Raw genomic sequence first — 2,172 nt, 5'->3', positions numbered from 1 at the left:
GAAAATATTGTAGATCGGTGTATATATCTAAAGGTTAGTGGGAGTAAAACTTTCTATATGTCGATGATAATTTGCATGCTGCTAATGATCTTAGTTTATTACATGAGATCAAAAAATTTCTCTCGGAAAACTTTGAAATGAAATATATAGGTGAGGCATCCTATATGATTGGAATTAAAATATTCCTTGAAAGATCACAAGGGATGTTAGGGTTGTCTCAAAAATCATATATTACAAAAATTCTAGAGAGATTTAGAATGGAAAATATTCTGTAAGTATTGTACTAATTCAGAAATTAAAAATGATAAATTGAGTCTTATGCAATATCCAAAGAATGAATTGGAACGTAAAAAAATAGAACAAATTCCTTATGCATCTATCGTTGAAAGCTTAATGTATACTCAAACTTACATGTGGAAAGGATCATGAACCCACGAAAAATTGCATGTGCAAGCTAGCATTCTTCTCTCAAGAAACCTTGCAAAACTGAGTGTACATGACGATCATTTTCTTATGTGTGTAACTGATTATGCACACTATTTGTATAATATTTTAACTGATGCAAAATAACAAGTTTGTTTATGCCATAAAATATATTAGTATTTGGCGAATAATTCTTAATTGTGTGTACCCCTCTTAAGCTAGCTATAGCTAGTCCTTTACAGAGATCTGACACCATTTCTTCATCAAGCAAATTAGAAAAACATAGCTCAAAAGTTGGCGTATATTTGCATTCGATTGAGGATGTCTTCAAAGCTGTCATTCGGCTTCTCGATTGGGTGAGTGTGAGTTCCCTCATATGTCGTCACCACAATGTTTTCATCCCTCGACAATCGCTGTACTTGCTTCTTTACATTGCAATCTTGATGTGTACATCGATAATAGCTTCTGCAGAATTCAAGCAATTCATTATCAAACACTTAATATCTATTATGTAAAATGGCATGAAGAGGAACATCAAGTTTTTTTAGAGCTTAGGGTTTAGAACTTAAGATTTAGGGTTTGAATTATAATATTTAAACTAAAGAAATTTTTTAAAAAATCTAAAATAATAGAAAAAATAGTTGATCCAGTGAAAAGGTCATCAAAGAAATTAAAGTATAGTTGAAACATCATGCTAATTCACTTAATTTACAAACCACACAAATCTTCTCACAAGTAAAAAGAAGAATTAGGACATCAACGGATGCCATCAGTACCTTGAAGTCTGCTTGAGATAATAAATCTCTTGCAAATTAAAAGACGTTCAAAATAATATAATGACCCAGCTGATTGCATGCCTCATTAATTGATGCAATGGATAAATTCCGAGAGGTTGAAAGAAGTTAAATTAATATGGAGGATCGATGAACAAAGAGGCCACAGTATATATATATATATATACCTAGGGAACGTGTTGTTCTTGACTGCCTTCTGCCCGTACTTCCTCCATCGATAGCCATCGTCGAGTATGTCAACTCGGCTTCGAGTTTGGAAGGCGAGCCGTGGCCTCCTCATCTTCTTCTCTTGCTTCTTCCCTTTCTTTTGTACGATATCAGAGGTGTCACTGATCGGCTTGTGATCAACTACACTGCCATGATCACCTGAGACCTTGCTTTGGTCGTCCTTGTTGCCACTGCTAGACCCATAAGTAGTGACAATATTAATCGAGTTGGATTGTAAATGGGATGGATATTGAACGAAGGAAGTAGAAGAAGAGGAGTGATGGGTGGGAAACAGAATTGGACAGCTCTCCATAGGCCTGTGCAAGCTGAATCTGCCTGCAGGAATCTATAAAGATGGGGAGAGAGCTGGTGGTGTTGGGTCTTTAAGGAGCATGGGAAAGTTAGTCGGCGGCTGGGGCGCCTGTACGTGGACGTAGCTAGGTAAGGTGATGGAATTAAACTTTGTATCTGCTTTAATGGAGTCGTAGACGGCACGCACAGCTTCACGTTACCGTATTGGACGATGGAGGAGACTGCCGTACCTCTAGTTAATTATCTATTACGTGGCGGCGGCTGGGACCTTGTAATTGATGCGGTTTGTCTAAGTTTGGTCTTGCACGTGCATGGACCGTGAATAGGGAAATTCCACGACCAACGAAAACACCGGAGAACATTGGGGTTGTCTGATATGTTTATCGACAAATTAGATTTTGGTTTCGTCTCGAATACTACACGTTTATCTTATTTT

General features: G+C 37.2%; 1 protein-coding gene across 1 annotated transcript; it reads right to left on the bottom strand.

Annotated features, from left to right (window-relative positions):
* Positions 1 to 441: 441 nt before the first annotated feature.
* LOC122053530 (probable WRKY transcription factor 43) lies at positions 442 to 1,829 on the bottom strand. The gene is made up of 2 exons (XM_042615579.1): positions 1,385 to 1,829; positions 442 to 888 (listed from the first exon to the last, which is right to left on the bottom strand). The coding sequence occupies exons 1-2, from the start codon at positions 1,735 to 1,737 to the stop codon at positions 711 to 713; spliced, it is 531 nt and encodes a 176-aa protein (XP_042471513.1). The 5' UTR covers positions 1,738 to 1,829; the 3' UTR covers positions 442 to 710.
* Positions 1,830 to 2,172: the final 343 nt, after the last annotated feature.

The sequence above is a fragment of the Zingiber officinale genome, chromosome 3A (assembly GCF_018446385.1).
Source record: "Zingiber officinale cultivar Zhangliang chromosome 3A, Zo_v1.1, whole genome shotgun sequence".
Classification (NCBI taxonomy): domain Eukaryota; kingdom Viridiplantae; phylum Streptophyta; class Magnoliopsida; order Zingiberales; family Zingiberaceae; genus Zingiber; species Zingiber officinale.
Note: the sequence above shows the minus strand (reverse complement) of the source record. Positions and strands in the feature narration are given on the sequence as shown.